We start from the raw sequence: 22,500 nt of genomic DNA, 5'->3' as shown, positions 1-22,500 counted from the left end.
ATATGGTGACATGAGATTGGGCACTAGGAATCAATGGTATAAAGCAGTGGTTCTCAACCTGTGGGTCAAGACACCAGGGGGTCCCCAGATGACCCCAACAAAATAAATATGTAATAAGGCCTTTTAGGACATATTAATACCTACAAAATGCATACTGCATACCGCAAAAAATGCTGATCTACAAGCTCACAACGCCTTGCGGTGTTGTGAGCTTGTAGGCTGTGGAACCGAGTCAAACTAAATGTAATGCCTCAACTCCTACATTCCATGTCACTGCTACATTCAGGGTGGGGAGTCCCCTGTTCAAAAATGATTGTTTTGGGGGGTCACGACTTGAAAAGGTTGAGAACCACTGGTATATATTAAGAATGAAGACCTTTCTATGCCTTGTCTGCTGGATTCCATGCAGTAGAGTGCATGCCATAACCACATCCTTATTTGAATCTTCACAGAGTAGAAGTGAGAATATGTAGGCGGCACAGTGGTACTGCTTAAATATGATTTAACCTTTGATATGGTTCCATGCTATGTGTCTATGAGAACTGTTTTTGTCAGAGAAGACTTTACTGTACAATAAATGTTATTAACTGTATCTATTACCGTAATGCAAGGATCTGAATAAGGTAAACGGAAATGTCCTAAAAATATCAACTGACAAGGGATGTACAGTATTTGCTTGAAACCATTTCAGCATTTATTATACAATTTCTCAGAACCTCAGCCATGCAGTCAACATATTTCTAGTTTTGATAAATTAAATAAAAATGAATTCCAATGCCAATTAGTTTTGAGCATCAAACATACCAGGCACTAAAATAATAAACAATAAAGTAAAAAAGAAAGAAAGAAAGAAAGAAAGAAAGAAAGAAAGAAAGAAAGAAAGAAATAACTAATGAACAAGGGAGCATTTAAAAGTCGTTATGCAGAGGGGATTAAAGATGAATGACGCTTTGATGGTAAAAGAGGCAAAATGCTTTTTTTTTTTTTTTAAATAATTTTTATCCCATGATTTTGTAACCCATTTTTCACCCCTGTGTCAATTATCTAATGTGATCCTGGGCTCTACACACCCTCCGCCAACCTAGTCCCCATATATGGGGGACATGGGGAGAGCAACGGACTTGAACTCATGCTTCCTTCATGCCTGAGTGTCCAAGTTGCTCCTTTACAGCTGACAGGGGGGAGTTTCCCTGGTTGGACGTAGCGCGTGGAAGGAACACGTTATTCCAACCAGTTCCTTTCCCCTCCATCAGGCGCCCCGGCTGGCCAGGGGGAGGCAGTTTAGAGACCAGGATTACTGCATGTTTTTTGTGAGGGTACCTACCCAGGCCTAGGGGACACGGGGAGAACATGCAAACTCCACACAGAAGGCAAAATGCTTTCTGCTTACCGTCAAAGGACCACAATGGAAATAAGCTTGAGCTTTTTTTGTGTGTGTGATTTATCTTTTTGACAGATATGTACAAATAAATGGTCATGTCATGTGTAACTCAAAAAACTCAACTTCCCATAAACAATCAATCAAAACTGGTCAATCAAAAAAGGATTTGTTGGTTGCAGATATAATTCAGGCATCTTTTGTTTCACTCTGATGATCTTAGAATGTTCGGTTACATTGTAACTTTGCTTCTCTCAGTGAAGAGACTGTTCCTGCTCTCGTTACGTAATCCATAAGTACAGTTAATGAACTATTGGTTCATGTGGACATTATTCATGATTCACCGACAGTGCTATTACTGTACAGCCTTTATTAGTGCTTCAAGCACCTGTGTTGGCATGGTAATATGCTTAAATTTGAACGCAACAATTGCAACGTAACCAAACGTCTGTTTGTCTGAGGGTCTATGTGTCTTGATAAATATGTTAATATCTGATGCACTGCCCATATAGCCTACAGTATGGCCATGTGTGTGTGTGTGTGTGTGTGTGTGTGTGTGTGTGTGTGTGTGTGTGTGTGTGTGTGCGTGCGCATGTGTGTGCGTGTGTGTGTGTGTGTGTGTGTGTGTGTGTGCGCGCATGTGTGTGTGTTCGAGAGAGAGAAACAGAGTGAGTGAGTGAGTGAGTGAGTGAGTGAGTGAGTTTGTGAGTGAGTGAGTGAGTGAGTGAATGAGTGAGTGAGTGAGTGAGTGAGCTCCCGCATCAACATAGATATTCCGTGCATAGATGTGCCACGCAATGGTAGGCCTGAGGCCTGGTATGGTATGCCTGAGGCCTATGGTAGGCCTGAGGCCTATATTGGTAGGCATGAGGCCTACCATACCGTCCTGAACGGTCAATAAAATAATGCTGAATTAACTAGCTTGTATTGGTAACTTTGACTGCACAATAGCCTCCCATTTAACCTCCTTATAGGCCTATTTTTATTAACCCACAATCGAATGTTATTCAATTTAATTCACTTGCACAATGGGACAGTAGTGTTTTCATATAGGCCTACATTTACCTTGCCGACATCACTTCGCCTCTGAAATTTATTTTAATAATATTTGGACTGCTGGACAGCTGACAGTAGGCTCTCTTCACTCTTAAATTTATATATATATATATATATATATATATATATATATATATATATATATGGCAATTTAATTTATTTGATGCTGAAGTAGGCCTAAACATGTTTGTTTAATTTCAAAGTTTTTATATTTAAATGAGATTAAGAAAGTCACCACTCACATCACACATTTCTCTGCGAATGGTTTTACTACTGCCACATGTCGACAGGTGTGTGTAGGCTTTAGGGAAACAGGTTTGCTTCTAAATGTATTCATGCAGGAGGCCTTACGTGCGCAATGAGGACAGGTATGGCTGTGCTCTAGTCTAGGTTGTCTATTTCTATGTTGTTGTGTTTGACAGCGTTTCCCAAAAAAGGACAGGCTTCTGTTTGCGGCCTAGAGGGGTGTATTCAAGATTTCTCACACAAAATTTCTTTGGAAAACCCAGCCATTTACTGTAATTTACAAGGTGATCTCTGTCAATAACACCAACATCCACAGTACAAGCTGGTGAGGAAAAGTAATGTCACATAGCATCGTGTTGAATGCCAATGAAAAGTCTGGAAACAAACGTCTAGCATGCGCTTGCCTTTTTAGTGTTTGTATAGGTTATTAAGTATAAAAAGCTTTGGTTGCTCAGGTTTTCCATCCACAGTTGACTGAACAAGGTTTTAAACGATTATTTAAAAGATTTCCCTTATTAATGATGTTGATGATTACGGTCTAGTAACATCTGGACAATATGTTAAAGGGTAAGACCACTTTTGTAGAGGTTTGGGTTGTGTAGTTACCTTGCCATGATGTAACTCCAAATGTGGACAAGAAATCAAAAATAATTGCTCCAGTGATTAGAAATTGATAATTCAAAATATGCTCCTCCACCATTGTATGCTGAAACAGCTCTCAAAGTCACTCCTTTAACACGTAAACAACCACAAACTAAGATGTTTCAGACAAAATAGAACATAACTTCCTGTTGATTTTGCTATTTGAAGATCTGCATCCGAATCCACAGATCCAGTCCGGGTTTTCTTCCTAATAAAGCGTACAATGTAAGACTGTAAGTCAATGAGGAGCATATTTTTAATCATCAATTTCTAATCACTGGAGCAATTATTTTTGATTTCTTGTCCACATGACATGGCTGTAGGCCAAGCGGTCAAAAACAGGCTTTGTATAATTATACGTGTGTAGAGGGTGGTTGCTTTTTTGCCTTAATTGATAGTTATTAGTGAAGATAGATAGGAAAGTGGGAGGGAGAGAAGAGGAGAGACATGCAGCACAGGTCGTCATGAATGGGACTCGCGACACGCAACACGCTGTCAGGCCAAAGCCTATATGTGGCATGCGCCTGGACCACAAGGCCAGCGGGTGGCCGTTAATTGAACAATTTGAATTGATTATTTTAAAAGATAACACTGGATGTTGTGATCCGTGTGGCTTCATTCACAAAGTGCACACACTGTACAGTAAATACCGTATTACAGTACCTCTAAAGCTTGGTAAACTCGGCCACACTTTTGCTATAATTTTGTTAACAACACCAATGTTGATTACCAGACACTGACCTTGTGGTTAGAGTGTCCGCCCTGAAACTGGGAGGTCGGGGTTCGATCCCCGGCCGGGTCATACCAAAGACTGTAAAAAATGCTGTAAAAATGCTGTAAAAAACCCAATGCCTCCCTGCTTGGCACTCAGCATCAAAGGGTTGGATTGGGGGTCAAAACTACTAATCAAATGATTCCCGAGCGCGGCGCACGCTGCAGCTCACCGCTCCTTGGCTGCGGCTCAACTGCTCCAAGAGATGGGTCAAATGCGGAGAACAAATTTCACTGCGGTAACGTGTGTGACAAATCGTATGACTTTGACTTTGTTGTTGCTATGAAGTTTTGAAGGCTGTTGCTTGCCTTGGAATTTAAAATGGATGGTGTGGGATTTACCAAAAGCCTGAAAGCATGTACAAAACGTTCTTGTATAACAAACAATTCTAGCTTACTTGTCTTATTTGTCTGTGTTTTCACACTTGTTTTCACACTTGGATGAAAGAAAGCAAGAGACCAATTAAGAGGGAAACAGAGAGGTGGGGGGGGGGGGGGAGACCAAGAGAAGATTAAGAATAGTAAAATATGTGGTGGTACAACACTGAACTATCTATATGGGGCTATCTAACATTCTGTGGTTCCAGAACTCAAATACTTAATATAAACATCAGCTCCGGGAAGGGGAATCCCCAGAAAGTAGTGCCTCATCTCTTCATCTAACTTGGGTCAGACCTTAGAACCAGGTCATTGAGGAATTCATGGAAAATGTCTGATGTTGGAGTAGTTTTGACAGTGCATTGGGTTAGACCTTTCAACCCACGTGGACAACGAATTCCTGGAAAATGCTGTGTGATGTGTGCAGTAACCACAGCAGTTGGACACTAGAGGTCACAATGTGCAGTGTCAGTTTTAGATTAATTCCTATATGGAATATCACGGTGTTGACTGGTCCATTTTGCCAAGCCATGCTGTCTTAATTTTCCCGTGTGTAGAGGGTGGAACAGTTAATTGATTTTTTTTTTTTTTTGCAACACGCGACACGCTGTCAGGCCAAAGCCTATATGTGGCATGCGCCTGGACCACAAGGCCAGCGGGTGGCCATGAGGGAAGCCCTGAATCCCAAATGGTGAGCTCTAACAAAGGAGAGGAAAATGACTGATTCCCCTGTGTTAAAACTGTCATTAACAATAGGTTCATGGATTGAGCAAGGACTATGTAGAATATATTCTAGTAAAACTTGATGAAAGCATAAAGACACATTTTATAAGCCCTCCTGAGCAGTGACGTAGAGTCCGTGGGGGCCAGGGGGCCTCGGCCCCCATGAGGAATTGGACCAGGGGTCTCTGCCCCCATGAGGAATCGGACCTGAATATATATATATATATATTCGCCTCGGTTCGTCCCATTTGTACCGCACCAGGTCGCGCCGCGCCCGTTCGCGCAATTCTCGTCTTGCATTGACTTTGTATGTAATCGAGCTGCTCTAACCATCCAAGTCTGGCACCATAACACCTCTTTTTTCCTCACTGTCCGGGGCGGGGGGTGGGGGGGGGGGGGGGTGGACCGCGTTGCCTGTCCTCTTTTGTACACATGCAGATCAGGCATTGAAATGCTAATCTGGTGGCTTGTTTTCACCTGCCAGGTAGGTAAGGGTATGCATGCATACATACAGTACTGTAGGCCTACTCTGCTTAGGCTACTTGTTCACAATGAAACCACCACCAGCAAGAACACCCTGGCTGGCAACAGCGATGCCAGCCTGCCGTTGAAACCTGCCGCCGACCCAGCAACAGAACACAGAACCTGCCGAGGCGGACAGGACTAGCCTGCAATCATGGCATTTAAACATGCTCTTCTGTTTATAATCTAAACACTGTGACACGTTTAAAAAATGTTACAAATAAGTGTTTAGAACCTAAACGCCTGAGTTTAGTGTGAAACGGGAAAAAAAGAACACTGTCTTAGACCGAGGTATAGGTGTAACCCTGTTCTTGGAAAATGTTTTATTCAGTTTTGCGACTTCAGTTGTCACCGACTGATTTCAAACTTGGTACGCGCATCAGCAAGGACTCGAGGGAGTGTGGTACACGCTGCCGACAGACAGAGATCTCCACATGGGCACAAAAAGGACACAGACAGCCAGGTACAACAGGTACAACTCTGACAAACTCTGAGCCGATATGCGGCCCGAACTGAGATATGAGGACCGCATCTCTAGTACAGTAAATTCAATGGTGCGGGCCCCTGACTTACATCAATTGAAAGAAATCAAAATGAATGGACCATGTAGGCTAACTGTATTTCGTGATGAACCAGGAGTAAGGGAATCCATGGAAAACACCATGTCATTGTTGTTTTAACTCTGTCTAGTAGCCAGCAGTCTGTATGACCTAGTATTTCCACAATCATTGTACGCATGAGTCCCAGCGTCATCACTGTTCCACTCATAACTTTATGACAAGTGCTTGTACACTGGCTAATGTGCCTCGCACTGTGCAGCCTGACATTATCGGAAGCTCTATTTTAAGTTACATTATTCAGATTTCTCTAGGTTAGGATAAATAGAAAGAAAGTTAGGATATATACACATTCATAAATTCACACACCATTTATCTGTGTTAGGAATATCATGAGACAACAACACATTTTCAACAGGCAGAATGTACTGTAGGTCGGACACCTCAAACCATGCTTCAGGCTGTGTACGTGTTAAAGTGAGCGTAAACCAGACAAAAACAGAAATGGAATTATCTGTCCTTGCATATAAGTACGGGAACAATATTGAATTCATTAATTGTATTTAGAGAGGGAAGTGCACAGCGACAGGAAATTGAGTGAGGGCAGAGAGGGGAAATACATGCAACATTCTCCAGCTGGGATGGAACAGTGGAGATTATGTGGTCGATGTACTGGGCACGTATCTGGTCAGCTACCGGCATACGCCTACCATATACATGTACCTTCTTGATTCTTACTGGTATGTTACATCGTGCGTGCGTGCGTGCGTGCGTGCGTGCGTGCGTGCGTGCGTGCGTGCGTGCGTGCGTGCGTGCGTGCGTGCGTGCGTGACCACATGTGGTGTGTGCCTTTTCTCAGCCAGAGAATGCCTCTGCTGGGAAAAGATTAATCTGTCTGGAATCAGTTGGAAATAAATCCACAGATGAGGAGAGAGAGAGAGAGAGAGAGAGAGAGAGAGAGAGAGAGAGAGAGAGAGAGAGAGAGAGAGAGAGAGACAGACAGACAGACAGACAGACAGACAGACAGACAGACAGACAGACAGACAGACAGACAGACAGACAGACAGACAGACAGACAGACAGACAGACAGACAGACAGACAGACAGACAGACAGACAGATAGACAGACAGACAGACAGACAGACAGACAGACAGACAGACAGACAGAAATAAGAGATGAACGGAAGAAGGGTGAGATAGGATGGAAAGAGAAGAAAGCGAGATTGAAAACAGAATAAGATATAAATCATACACAGTAATCTGTCTCTACTTTTTACTTAGTTTTGTCTGTCTACTTAACGCAGAATTTATCAAGAAACGTAACTTTCCTCTTCTACTGTGAATTAAAACCCGAAATGTGTACTATTGAGCTAATAGAGCCTGCCTGTTTGCTCAAGGGATGAATTTAATCTTGACTATCAGGTCAAAATTAATGTCTCAATAGAAGAGCAGGGAGATACAATACAACCACCCCAATTGATGGTTAAACACTGAGAGGAAGCCGAGGTGTCTAATCATCCTGGAGGGATGAAGCCGAGGTGTCTAATCATCCTGAAGGGATTTTATTGCTCCATAAAGACCGCCGACCCGTTTATTATCCCACTTATTACACGGCTAGTCGGCTACTTAATATATAAATTAAATACATTGACCAAAAAGTAACATAACAACTAGGTATTTCCTTGCTTATGGCAATGAAAGTATTCCATAAGTGTTGATCAAATAGAATACATTTTCGAATACTGCGTCCTCTATTTATTGCTTCAAATGTTTTCAAAAACATTCTTGAGAGCAATGTTTAGTTGTAAATTACATTGTGTGTTTGATTACATTGTGTGTTTGTTTACATGGCTGTCATGTTGGATACGGCATAAAATCCAAAGGCCATTGTATGTTTAGACGGTGCAGGCAGAAAGCTCTTGTAGACATGACAGTATGAAATGCAAATAAAATATATAGTGTACATATTCCTATTCAGTCCTAGACATGACACCAATAGGCTAAGAATGTTACCAATCATGTTTTGAGCGTTGGGACTGAATACTAATGTGTGCCTTTCAGCATTGTGATTATACACACGCACAAACAAAAAGTAATTGGGAAGACACCAAAATTGCACTTGCCCATTACCTCAAATCCGCTTGACACCACAATTTTAGCTGCTATAAACATAATGATACATTTTGTTAATTTGAGGTTTGGCAAATTGTTTAACCACTATTTTTGCACAAAATATATAGGACAATTCCAAGTAGAAGCCACATGAGCGTAATACCTTCCCACATACAGTATTTCTACAAACACATGTCATACATTCTTTTGACCTCATACTGTATGAATAGCGCTTAAACACTGTGTCCAGCTTTGTAACTCAGGTGACACTTTGCTCAAAATTAAGAGTTACACATCATGTTTTTAATGTTGTGACTGAATACTAAGACAGCATGTGTGCCTTTCAGCATTGGGATTATGCACTCAGACAAAATGTAATTGGGTAGACACCAAAATTGCATGTCCATTACCTAAAACCACTTTGCTAGAATGAAGGCCATATACTGTAGGGTCATTCAAGTCGTTAGGGTTTCAGGGAATATCAATGCACTGAACAAGTGCCATACAGTAGCTATCCATACATTAGATTCTGAGATGTCTTAGAAGAGGAAAGGTCATGTGGTCACCAAAATTAGTAGGATTCATTCTCGGAGAGCAAGAAAGGTGCAAAGCAAATTTGATGGCAAATGTCAATGGAAATTTTATATGCATTGGATATGAGCAACAAAATGACTGACACCCATTGAGTCCCCTGCGCCAATTCACAACATTAAAATACATATACTGGTATACGAGTGATCTAGACTACCACCCTCACTGACAACGTGTCCTTGGGTGAAAGGTGTTGAAAAACCTAACTTCTGCATTATAAATGTGAATTCATTTTGTCATTGGCATAGGAAAAAACAGATCAGATCACAATACACTACACTCAATGGCACTCTAATCTAAAAAGAAAAAAGAAAAACATTCTTTGGACATACGAAAACAATTCTACAAAACTTGAATTACCTCGATGTAGCACTCCGTGCCCAGGTGGACAGGTGCTGTGTTTGATGCAGAACTCCACCACTAGATGGAAACCTGGAGCACACTCACACAGCTGGTCATGTGTGCTGTTACACCGCTGCTTTACCAGCTGTCTCTCCTTGCACACCTAAACACACGCGCACGCACGCGCACGCGCATACGCACGCACACACACACACACACACACACACACACACACACACACACACACACACACACACACACACACACACACACACACACACATTAAAAAAAAACTCTTTTGGCTGTGCCAACGCTGCACCTGGAGCAAAACACACAACAAAGCATACGTATATATGTAAACATACAGTCATATAGCTAGAGATTAGCCACTTTCAAATCCACATGAATTACACATTGACATGAATGAATTAATCATTACTTGAAACATGTGGCCTTATGCTTAATTAATACAACAAAGCTGTGCACCAAAAATAGCATTGTTTGTGTTGTGTTGTTGTGAGCTTGTACAGTAGATCTGATAGTTGGCATGTAACACCATCATAAGATCAAGTATACATTGGGCTTTACACACCGAATTGCAGTACTGGCACGTATCTCCCCAGTGCCAGCTCTCAGCAAAGTGTCTCTCTGGACAGGGCTGGCACTCTGTGGGTGTGTCGGCTGTGCAGTGGCGTTTCACGGCCGTGCCAGGAGGGCATTGGTCACACAGTAGGAGGTCAGACGTCACAGGATCACGATACTGGTACTTAGGTGGGGCAGCCTGCTGTTGGAAGGCCCAGGAAAGTGACGCTGTAAAGAGCTGAGGGAGAGAGAGAGAGAGAGAGAGAGAGAGAGAGAGAGAGAGAGAGAGAGAGAGAGAGAGCAGAGATCACATTCACGTTAAAGCACTGTTCTCTTGAACAACACAGCCCTAAAGTGACAGTTAAAGAAATTTAGGTCCATAGTAAGTAAGTGGAGCATCATATGTCTTTTGTTGAGCTAGCAATGCTCGGCAGATACGTTTGGAAGGCAGTCGTCATTTTTAAGTTTTGTAACATGAAACAGCCTACCCTTTCCAAGACAAAATATTAAACAGCCATACAGGTTCCTGGTGCCTTGCAAGCAAATGATTTCCCCCCCTAATAGTGATCCATTATGCACTCTACGGTTTTGCAATAATGGAAGTGGTCAATGTTGTCATTGCTAACAACTATATTAACCAACTGCTTTTCATTATACTTGGTTCTCATGGCCTGCAAAGTTCACCCTATGATTTGTTCATTATTTTGTCAAGCCGCCATCCATGACAAACCATCCATCCTTGACTCTATCGCCTCGGGTTGCCTCTGTCCCATTAGACTATCAATGCTTTATCCTTGAAGTGCAGAACTAGACTTGCTTATGTCTGATTTATACTTAGTGAGTGTTGTGCATGGAAAATAGCTGTTCCACGAGCACTGAAACGCTTTGAGAGCAATCAGTTCCTCACAATAGTCATCAAGACTGTCACACACAGTATACATTATAAAGAGGCAAGCTGTGGATAGTGAGCACTTACGACAGCGGCCACATGTATCTAGTGCATGCTCACAGATCATCATCGTAACAGAAACTCTGCAGCAATATACTAACCTACATTCTAAAATAAGCATCCATTGGAGAGCACCATGTTTGACATGTAGCCATGCAGCTGGTTCAGGCCACATGCAGACCAGATGTCACAGAACAGACTCCTTCCATCCCAAAGTCCCTCAGCGATCAGCTCGGTGGACTTTCCCCTTGGCCGGGATATACCCTCACTGCCTGGACAAACACAATAGGCTGTCCTCGCCTAATGTGTATGTGCATGCCTGCTTGTGTGTGTGTGTGTGTGTGTGTGTGTGTGTGTGTGTGTGTGTGTGTGTGTGTGTGCATTTAAATGTGGTTTTCTTTCTGTTAGTCTCTTATGTCTGCATGCGCATGTATATAATCTTGTTACTGTGTGTAAACGAGTGCAAACATTCTTGCCTGCACTTATTTTGTAATCGTGTGCGTGCGTGCGTGCGTGCGTGCGTGCGTGCGTGCGTGCGTGCGTGCGTGCGTGCGTCTTGCTCATGCAACTTTATAATGCAAAATTTGTGCGTTTGTTTCCAATCAGCTCTCTCAGCATGTGTCCTGTGGTGGCCTCTCCTGGCCGCTGTGCACATGGAGTACTGTTGGAGGTTACTGGGCTTTCCCCATTCACCACTAGAATACAAAACATTCACCCACGCCAATATACAGTTTACCACCATACACCACCGTGTGTGTGTGTGTGTGTGTGTGTGTGTGTGTGTGTGTGTGTGTGTGTGTGTGTGTGTGTGTGTGTGTGTGTGTGTGCGTGTGCGTTCGTGCGTGCGTGCGTGCGTGCGTGCGTGCGTGCGTGCGTACCTGCGCGCGTGTGTGTGTGTGTGTGTGCATGCGTGTGTGCGTACCTGCGCGTGTGTGTGTGTGTGTGCGTGCGTGTGTGTGTGTAACTCTGTATACGTGTGTGCATGTGTGTGCATGCATGTGCGCTTACTGTAAATGTTCTCATGCACGACACAATTCAACTCTGTGCGGTGAGGAAGACAATGTTTGAGTGTGTGTGGGTGTCATGGGTGTGTGTATGTGCCTTGCTCATTCAACTTTATACTGCTAAATATTTCCCAAATATACCACCATTCAGTAGAGTATGTGTGTGTGTGTGTGTGTGTGTGTGTGTGTGTGTGTGTGTGTGTGTGTGTGTGTGTGTGTGTGTGTGTGTGTGTGTGTGTGTGTGTGTGTGTGTGTGTGTGCATGATTGCATAACTGTGTATTGTTCCCTAGTATATTTAACTCTTCAAACCTCTGAATACATCAAACTTAAATCAAGGAAGGGCAGCTGGAACAGGAGCCAAAAAACAACAACAAGGTTTTCTTGGAAAGATCTTTCTCTTGCTAGATCCCCCCGAGCAAACATCATCGAGGAAGATAATAAAAATAGACCAATGGGTTTCACGTACCCAAAACAGAAACATAAGCTTCAAAAAGACCTGGTGAGGCGGGAGGTTTTCCCGGCAAAACCTATCCACTTCCCAGCGCAGGATTTGGAAGAGTGACCTATACTGAGCAGCAGCACGGTCACTGCATGTGTTTGTTTGTAGTTTGGGTGGCCCCTGCGGGATTCAAACCCATAATCATAGACTCTCTCTGCAAATTAAGAAGTGTACAGTATACACACTATTAAGCTGTGAGACCGCATCCAATCAATTTATGAACAGCAGGAGTGATGAAGTGGGCAAAGAACAAGGCTTTAACCATTAAGCCCTATACTTCACATATAGCAAAAGTAAGCCGATCTACAAGCTCATCTACAAGTTCAGTATTTTCTTTAACATATTTATTTATTTATTTTTACCGTATTTCTTTCCCATGTAATGACATGCCCAAAATACAAAATAAAAGTTTGAACGTTTTTAAGTGACCCCGGAACAATTAAACTGATTGCGATGTCATACAAACCCCTGTGATCTTGTATATCTGCAATGTTTTGAGAGCGACATCTCTGTATGGTGAGGCGAAGTACTAGATATTTAGCGAGAGGAAAATGGAGGGGGCCTATCATAAAACCCTGGGGGACAAGAAAGTAGAAGGTATACGTCTCGTCTGAATGTTGCGCTCACCGAAAGGCAAATGTGAGTTGTAAATATAAGGCTTGCATTGTGTTCAAACCCACACTGATTGGATACCATCGTCTCTTCTCTTTGCTTATCAGTAATCTGCAGAGATGAAGAGGAAGCGTGCACATGAACTCTTATGGGTCTGAACTCTATCTGGAGTGTCCATGGACACTCCAGATATGACTGTGTGGGATGAGTGATAACAGACCATGCGGGGGCATTCACAGGTGCTGCCTCATTAAATGTTTAAGATCAGATCTCCACTTTAAAAACTAAGTGCAGCCTAGGGCCTGGGCGATTTCAAATCAATATCAGGATTATTTCAAACTCTCTCGATTACAATTAATGAACGATTAAAAAAAAGTTAGAGTGAATTGGGGTTTATTGTGCAGCACTAGTGCAGCCTCTTGTGGAATGTGGATGTCAACAATGTGCAGCAGTCACTTCTCTGAAGGTCTGAGTGAAATTAACACTAATTAGAGTGGCTCATTGGCGTGTCACATTCATGACACTGTCTCAAGTGTGCGGCTCATGCCCTATGTTGCATGTTTCTCCCTCGGTCAGTCTCAATATGTGAGCTCATTCAGGTTGACAGCCTGCAAAGTGAAAACTGTCTCCATGTGTGGTTCTCCTCCTCTTCAGCACTACTGCTGACAGAATTACTTTTAAATTAGTGGGAGAATGAATAGCTGTGTTTGTGTGTGTGTGTGTGTGTGTGTGTGTGTGTGTGTGTGTGTGTGTGTGTGTGTGTGTGTGTGTGTGTGTGTGTGTGTGTGTGTGTGTGTGTGTGTATGTGCGTGTGTGTGTGTGCGTGCGTGCGTGCGTGCGTGCGTGCGTGCGTGCGTGCGTGCGTGCGTGCATGCGTGCGTGCATGCGTGTGTGCGTGCGTGTGTGTGTGCGTACTCCTATGACCATCAACTACAGAAAGAAACGTTGAACTTTTCACCTTCCTCATCCCTTTAGAAGTTGCCATCTAACAACACAGTGGCCGGCTGCTGAAAACCCAAATTACACCCGAACCAAGGACCATGGCTATCATTATACTATTAGCATCATCAGAAAGAAAATCACTGAGTGGACAAATCCCATCTGGACCAAAGCCAGCAGAAAGGGAAAGACACAAGTTCAAGGTATACTTGAACGTTTGTCATTCAACAGATCAGACAGACAGTTCAACGCAGTTCAGAGAGAGACAGATCGAGAGTCTTCATACAAAGAGACATAGAATGACAGCATAACTTACAACTGCATCGATAAATTGTATAACAACATTATTAGCGATTTTGGGTATGGTACATATATGATATTTCAACAGGATTAAAAATGCACAAAAACAATGCATTTCAAACATTAAAGTCACCACAATATGCTTCAGTAAGTCACAATAAGAAAGAAAACATGATCTCTATGTTTGTCTTTACTTTGCAAACAATGCTTAACCACATGAACCCTAACTAACCTATTCTGGGGGAACAATCGACAAAAATAGCAGATCTACAAGCTCACAACACATCGCAACGAGACGCCTTGGGATATTGGAGGTCGTCTATAGTTGGCTAAAGATATTTAGCGAGAGGCTAAAGCGGGCCTAGTATAAAACCCTGGGGGACAAGAAAGTATATAGAAGGTACGTCTCGTCTGAATGTTGCGCTCACTGAAAGGCAAATGTGAGTAGTGGAATCAGAGCAAAGGTTGACTGAGGTGAGGCTTAAATTCATGTCGTGAGGAGAAGAACCATGCAAGGGGACCCAACCACCCCTACTGTCCTCCAGCTACTAGGACCACATGGCTTCAGTTAACTGTTAGAACACAGGTGGTCTATGGGGGGATTCCAGCTCGTTGGAGTCACACGCGCGCGACATGTACAGCATGCATGATGCATCTCTTCTCTCGCTCACTCATGCAATCACCCTTTACACACACACACACACACACACACACACACACACACACACAATCCACGCGGCATGGGGCAATTTGCATTGCAAAGGCAGATTAGTCTGGCTACGCGACTCAGCGAGGCAACACACACACACACACACACACACACACACACACACACACACACACACACACACACACACACACACACACACACACACACACACACACACACACACACACACACACACACACACACACACACACACACACACACACACACACACACACACACACACACACATGCCCAATATTGTAATGTCCAAGCAGGCAATATCAGAATCCAAATTAGTTTGGTTTCATAACAAAACAAAAAACACCTACAGGTACTTGTGTAATTCAATCAATCAATCAATCAATCAATCAATCAATCAATCAGTGATATAGAGTCGTCAGTGATGGAAAGCAAAGGAGAAGGCCTGGACCTCTGGCCTAGCGGTCTGGGCACCTATAGGTTCATAAATTCATAAAGCAGCGTGACAGCACACCACAGGTTTGAGTCCCGTCCCTGACGGTCTTTGATGCATGTCTCTCCAGAGTCTCCACATCTCCCTCCACTCCCCCTATTGCCTGTCCATCTCTATTATAAAACTATAAATACAGGCAAGGAGCAAAGTTTCACATTCTCTGGTCTTAGAATCAAAGCTCACACAGTGCATAAAAGAAAATTAGATCCACACACAGGTGAAAATAATATGCTTAACTGCCCACGGCGTCCATTATTCTCCTACTAGAGGGCGCTGTTTTTCCTTTGTTTTGCCAATGTGTACTCAGATTAGTCTCCTACTGCTGGACACTGGGAAGCTGCTGGAGGGGGGGTGGCATATTCAATGGCAATTTATAACATACTTAGTCGCCTAGTCTGGGTTTAAATCCAAAGACTCTAAAAATCACACCCGTGTGAAGTAAGTGGTGCAACTCCGTGTGGGGGTCTCCGGGGGGTGCGCAGGAACGGGCCCAGGGTGCCGGCCCGGTTCCGGCGAGCTGCCCCACGTCCAAAACGGTCGAGAAATTAGAGTTACCGTGTGGGGGTACCCAGGGGGTCCCTGTACTGTACTGTACTGTACTGTACTGTACTGTACTGTACTGTACTGTACTGTACTGTACTGTACTGTACTGTACTGTACTGTACTGTACTGTACTGTACTGTACTGTACTGTACTGTGTACTGTACTGTACTGTACTGTACTGTACTGATACACCTGAAATCATCATATATACAGTTAATATGTACAAGTATGTGTGTGTTAGGCTGCACAACAGTGGCCCTTTGGTTTTGAAAACCAACAAAATACTATTTTCGTGCTCGGACACAGCCAGGCAGCCAGAGACACACAAAGGGCTATATCTTGCGCTACCCCTTAACCCTTATCCCTAAACTTATTTGCCATTTTTTACTATTTTATAAAACCTTTTAAAATAGTTCAAATAGCTGATCTACAAGCTCACAACGTGTAGATGTAGATCGGCTAGTTGAACTATTTTAAAATGATTTTCAAAATAGTAAAAAATGGCAAATAAGTTTAGGGATAAGGGATAAGGGTGGCGCAAGATGGAGCCCAAAGCTCCTTAATGAAGTGGTTGCACCAATTAAAAATGGGACCCTGCTTGGCACTCAGCATCAAGGGTTGGATTGGGGGTAAGTCCCTGCGACATACTAGCGTCATGTCCAGGGGGTGTACTTGTACATAAAGCTAACTCACGCTACAGAAACAGGAGATAGGCTCCTACCCTATGGGCCTCATGGCTCGGCAAGGCTACTTACTTAGTCGCCTGCCGGTGTCGCGCACTGACACTAACCAACCTGCAAGCTCACTGCAGTGTGTCACACAGCTGGATGTCGTAAGCTTGTACATCTGCTATTGTTACCAGCGCACAATTAAGTTTAAATCTAGCTTTAATTGAGGGAGGAAGACCACTTGTTCATTTTCCCTACACGGTTTCCAAGCCAGTCCATGGATTCAACACAACAACGTCCTCCAAGCATGGAAAAAGCACCAGGGTCAGATCCAGTAAAAAGCACCAGGGTCAGATCCAGTAAAAAGCACCAGGGTCAGATCCAGTAAAAAGCACCAGGGTCAGATCCAGTAAAAAGCACCAGGGTCAGATCCAGTTAAAAAGCACCAGGGTCAGATCCAGTTGACAAATGAAAGAGTTGGCACTGAAAGTTCAGCCTAGTGTTTTAGCGAGTAAATTGAATGCATCATTATACTTAAAGAACAAACAGGAGACACACTTTATTTACAGTATGTTATCTAGCAAGTGACGTGTTCACTACCATGGCTGTTTAAGTGCCCGGCGATGTAAATCAAACCTCCTTTAAAGCTGTGGGCTGGTTCCAGTATACACATTAGCTCAGATTTGTTCAGAGCACGCAATGAAAACGTATTACCCTGCTGTCTGCCATCTACATCACATCAGTCATGCCACGATCAGTGACTAACTCCAACATAGATAAAACAAGAATGCAAGGCCTATTCAGAATACAGTATGTCACTGTGACAAAATTACAACACTGTAGCTCTCTCTCTTCTTATTCTGGAATGCTATAGTAAAGACAAACACACGCACGCACGCACGCACGCACGCACGCACGCACGCACGCACGCACGCACACACACACACACACACACACACACACACACACACACACACACACACACAGCCACCCCATCACTATCAGTGCTACTGTTGATGCAAAAGGGGAAGTTGTGTGAGGAAGCAACTTTCAGGATTATTCGTTCCTTTTTGAATAAACGTCTGTACCTGTCAGCAGCACTCACGCTCACTCACTGCCCCCCTCCCTACACCTACTAATCCCCCTCTCCACTGACTGCATTTGGCTACAAAAACAAATCGTACTGTTGATAATGATGTACATATACAAAGAAGTACAAATATCACCTACATCTCACCCTCTCTCACTCTTCCTCCTCCTCCATCTGCTACTGGCTCGTCTGCCACCCTCGCTCCCTGATCCCTGTGTGCTTGTTCAAAAAACTAATCAAAATCATGTTGATTCAATACCTGGCTGGACGGTTCTCCCCCCCCCCCACACACACACACACCTTCCTATTCACTTTCTCGTGTTCATTGTTTGCCTGAAAACAAGTCATGTTTATTCTACCCTTGTGCACACAACGTTCTTCTTTCTGCCCCCCCACTACACTACACTACACTCTCGGGTTGGCTGTTTGGCCAGGTGACCATTCCATAGCCTCTGTGTGTGAATTTGCAGCTAGGATTAGGGAAGTTGCTGAGGCTGTCAACCGCCACTATACAGAGGGAGAGAGGCTGGCATAAAGATAAAGAGACCAGAGATAACAGATAGCTAGAGGTGTTCTACACAATACAATCCTGAGTGTTCATTTAGACTCAGTGAACTGTAATATCTGTAATATTTGTAACACTCACTGAGGATTTTACTGTACTGTAGTAGGCCTAGTACTGTAAATTATAGTAGGTCTGGTCCATAGCGTTGGAAGGAGTTCTCCTCCTAACGCTATGGACCAGAACTAAGATTATAGTAGGTCTGGTCCATAGAGTTGGAAGGAGTTCTCCTCCTAACTCTATGGACCAGAACTAAGATTATAGTAGGTCTGGTCCATAGCGTTGGAAGGAGTTCTCCTTCTAACGCTATGGACCAGAACTAAGATTATAGTAGGTCTGGTCCATAGTGTTGGAAGGAGTTCTCCTCCTAACGCTATGGACCAGAACTAAGATTATAGTAGGTCTGGTCCATAGTGTTGGAAGGAGTTCTCCTCCTAACGCTATGGACCAGAACTAAGATTATAGTAGGTCTGGTCCATAGTGTTGGAAGGAGTTCTCCTCCTAACGCTATGGACCAAAACTAAGATTATAGTAGGTCTGGTCCATAGTGTTGGAGGGAGTTCTCCTTCTATGGACCAGAACTAAGATTATAGTATCTGTTTGCTTGGAAGGAATCTTTCAGTGGATGTTTACAAACTGGATGAATGAATAATTGATTAGTTAATAAATGTAATCAACAATTGCGTTTGCCACATACAATCCCACGGGAACAAGCCTTTTCGGGTTGGTTGACACCTGAACATTCTAATGTTGAGTTCAACCTCACAATGGCTCTTGGCTAACTTGTAGAATTAAAGAGTTATATCTACAGTTTACAAGAGATGCCTTCAGACTTCATCAGACTTCACCATATAGCCCCGTAGCACTTGCAATAGCACTTGCCTTGCTTATGCAAAGGCTAAAAAAAATAATTGACATAGCATGTTGAGACAGATGCCAGGTCATTCATTATTGACCTGGCATCCTATAGTGTTTATATATTGAAACTATATACAGATTATTGGATATATTACTGATGATAGGTTCTTGGTTTACTTATGATACTAGATGACTATTTCTATGCATTTCACGTTGTTACAGTTCAAGACAGGCAGGTGGACCCAGTTGCAGACAAAGGCGAGGAGTCGAGGACAAGTCAGACGCAGGGCAGGTCGAATACAAGCCGCATTACAAGGGGGTTTATTAACCAAAACAGGAGGTCAGGAACATACACAGGAGCAAGTAATAACACTAGGAAAATACAAGGAATCACAATGAACTAACAGACACTGTGACTTGCATTTACGAACGAACAGGGAACTGAAAACAGACTAAGGGACTAAGGGGGGACTAAGAGGACACAGGTGGCAACACTGGCAAATCACAGGACTGGTGAGACAAGACAGGTAACAGCAACAGAGGGAACTAGACCCTAACATACTACAAAATAAAAGTACAAAGTGTAACTGCAACTAAGAAACAAGGAAAACACAATACTACAAAATAACAGGAAAACAGTCAAGTAAATCACTAACTAACTAAAAACATATGAAAAATACAACAGGGAGTCACAAGTGTTGTCCTTGCTACTGTAAATCAGTCTGCATTTAGCGTCTGCTAAATGCCTAAATTGTAAATTGTAGATATGCTCATCACTTTTCAAGAAATATTTCATTCAGCATGGGGGGGAAAAACTAAACAAAAACAAATCCATATATGGACAAGAAGACCATACCAACCGATTCATCATTTATTTGACTATTATTTGGGGGGGAGTGCCATAATGAATGGTAGAATGAGTGATGAGCAGGTCTATGACTACATCATATCAAGTGAAGCACCATGATGTGCCCCTAAAAACACAATCACATGTAAGCTAACACACAAATGTATTTATTTTTTACCATTTATCCTTATCACTGTCTACCCTCTCTCTCTCTCTCTCTCTCACTCACACACACACACACACACACACACACAAACACACGTGCACGCACACACACACACACACACACACAGACACACACTACAGTGGGGCCTGTTCAGCAAAGTAGTCTATGATCTGTTTCTGACTGATACAAATCTCTACTACATCAACATTATGCAAACCTGGCTGAGGGCGGCTCCAAACACAGCATTGCATGCAAAACACACCTGAGGAAATAACTGTGTTTTCGGCACCACAGGCTATGTTTTAACATGCTGAGGAGTCACATACTACAAATGAGCCTAATTATAGACATACCGGTATACTGAAGATAATCCGGTGCATCTGGCTGCTTGAGTGAAATCAGATTCCCTTTCGATTAAAAAAAATGTTTCAAGGGATTTTAATTTAAGTGTCCAAAAGGAAAGAGAAATCAACCAAACGCGGCTATGTAGCCTATACATAACTTTGAAATTGTGGATGAACTGGGAGGGGGGGGGGGGGGGGGGGGGGGGATTGTCCTATATTTTTGTATTAATTAAGTAGCCTATCATTGATGCGCAGCGTGTAACCCAAGAAAAGGAGTCTATATACCGGTATGCAGGAATTTAGTTTTGTATACCCTATTCAAAAAAGGATGCTTTGAATTCACTCATATGGCATATATGCTACTTAATTGTTCCTCGTCGCATTCCTTAAATGAGTTCACTTGACTATAGCCTGCCCTACGTGTGTATCGTTCAGTAATCAAACAAAAAATTGAGAGACAGAGACAGTTCTCATTTCGTCACGTCATATCTTAAAGCTGGACACGTGAAGAAATGCCTACTATATTGCTTGCCCACATCAGACAAGGTCCCGACTCCCGTTCAACACAACCGTCTCGCAATATAATTCATTGTCGCAGTAATGAAGCCATTAAACATTACATCCTCGTCGCTGCAATAACATGAATGGCCAGTCAGCGCCGCATCTACTCACCAGTATTAGTTTCATGGCCGGGTTTGATTTCGCTATCCGTGCGCTCATGTCTCCTCCGTAAAGTGTACTGCGGTATGATGAGGTCCTCTCCATCAGGGTTCACTACTTATACAGTAGTTAGGCACGAGAGCGAGCAGAGAAATAGGGAGAGAGAGAGAGAGAGAGAGAGAGAGTGCCCACCCACCTTGACGGCATGTCCCACTCTCTCTCTCTCCCTCCCTATTTCTCTCTCTAACCCTATAAATAAACTGTTGTATTTTCTACTGTGCTTACGCACAAAACGTTTTAACAGGAATCCAATTAAAGTCCAAGGCAAAGTATAGCACACAGCATCAACATCGCTCATTGGATGATTCATAAAACTGAAATCCATTCATTCTGGTATATATTTCCAGCTAACAGACAATAAATGTGAGGTTTCCCTATGGGAACATGGATCATAATTTCCATAGTCCTGACCACTGAAACATAATGTGAGACATGATCATACTGCAGTTCCTTGGAAAATAATTTCCATAAAGATTTCCTGAACTGACATGCGTTGTCAAAAATGTCCAAAGATGCTTCTCTAAAGTGATCAAATATGATCCCAATGTCTCAAAGACTAAAACAAAGGCTTGTTTATTCATTCTCACAATTAAATGACCATATGTTGTGCAGCACGGGAATTCATGTGATAACTTGAGATAGCTTCAGTCAATGTGAATAAACACGAATGTTTTCTATGTAACTTATGCCGCCAGGTTTTTGGGGAACACAAATATGATGACTGACATGTGTTTATTTGAACCAGTCAAAGCATTTGGTAACATTATTATTATATACATAGCCTACTATGTGAACCTCCACTCCAAGAATTTGGCAATATTACTACTACTATTATGGCACACCTGACACCCCAAAGTGGTTTCTAAACTGTGATACTGTATGTCAAGGTTTGTTTCATGAACTGTCAATCCGCGTTTCTGGCGGTGAGTATATTCTAATAATTAGAAACTGGGTACTGGGATTACACAAAATATTTGTCTGAAAATGCTTATAAAGCACGCTATGAAATTATGTAATGGCAGATGTCTAATTTACTGTACAGCACTGGTTTTCAATTTATAGTAGCCTAGTATCTGTTGCATTCTGGATTACATTTCAGAACGACTGAAATAGAAATGTATTGACTCTGATCTCTACTCTGAACAGTATAATAAAAACCACAGATGTCCCATATAGTACTTTGTTATTTCACTCATATGGAAAGTATGGATACTTGTGATATTCACTGTTGAAACACACACAATGAGTAAGAGTGCACTGCACTGTTTCCAGGCATTAGCCTTTTCCCTAAAACAATACAAAATACACATTAAACAA

General features: G+C 42.8%; 1 protein-coding gene across 2 annotated transcripts in view; it reads right to left on the bottom strand.

Moving 5' to 3' along the window:
* LOC306924880 (tumor necrosis factor receptor superfamily member 11B-like) overlaps window positions 1-21,243 on the bottom strand; it is a 29,166-nt gene extending 7,923 nt beyond the window's left edge. For both annotated transcript variants that reach the window (XM_079503560.1, XM_079503561.1), the window contains exons 1-3: window positions 21,136-21,243; window positions 9,911-10,138; window positions 9,337-9,481 (exon numbers count right to left, since the gene is read on the bottom strand). In XM_079503560.1, coding sequence (XP_079359686.1) covers window positions 9,337-9,481; window positions 9,911-10,138; window positions 21,136-21,228 — 466 coding nt within the window. In that variant the 5' untranslated portion in view covers window positions 21,229-21,243. The remainder of the gene's footprint in view (window positions 1-9,336; window positions 9,482-9,910; window positions 10,139-21,135) is intronic.
* Window positions 21,244-22,500: the final 1,257 nt, after the last annotated feature.

Source organism: Electrona antarctica (assembly GCF_951216825.1).
Source record: "Electrona antarctica genome assembly, chromosome: 6".
Classification (NCBI taxonomy): Eukaryota; Metazoa; Chordata; class Actinopteri; order Myctophiformes; family Myctophidae; genus Electrona; species Electrona antarctica.
This window is presented reverse-complemented; position numbering and strand designations above follow the sequence as displayed.